At 62.8% G+C, this 234-nt stretch overlaps 1 protein-coding gene across 1 annotated transcript in view; it reads left to right on the top strand.

The window, feature by feature from the left end:
* The first annotated feature begins 1 nt into the window (after position 1).
* SFRP1 (secreted frizzled related protein 1) overlaps positions 2-234 on the top strand; it is a 15,698-nt gene continuing 15,465 nt past the window's right edge. The window contains exon 1 of the mRNA XM_010175950.1: positions 2-116. Coding sequence (XP_010174252.1) covers positions 2-116 — 115 coding nt within the window. The remainder of the gene's footprint in view (positions 117-234) is intronic.

Below are 234 nucleotides of genomic sequence, written 5' to 3'. Positions count from 1 at the left end.
CATGCAGTTCTTTGGCTTCTTCTGGCCTGAGATGCTCAAGTGTGACCAGTTTCCCCAGGATGATGTCTGCATTGCCATGACAGCTCCCAACGCCACCGAGGTCTCCAGGCCCAAAGGTAAGGTGTGACCAGCGCCGTGGCCCTGCGCCTGGCACCCTTCTCTGAGGTGATGGGGCAGGCGTTGGAGGGGCCATCTGGGGCTGAAGGGGGTCTTGCGGCAGGGGGGGGGACACCC

Source organism: Antrostomus carolinensis, unplaced genomic scaffold, assembly GCF_000700745.2.
Source record: "Antrostomus carolinensis isolate BGI_N321 unplaced genomic scaffold, ASM70074v2 scaffold28809, whole genome shotgun sequence".
Lineage (NCBI taxonomy): Eukaryota > Metazoa > Chordata > Aves > Caprimulgiformes > Caprimulgidae > Antrostomus > Antrostomus carolinensis.
This window is presented reverse-complemented; position numbering and strand designations above follow the sequence as displayed.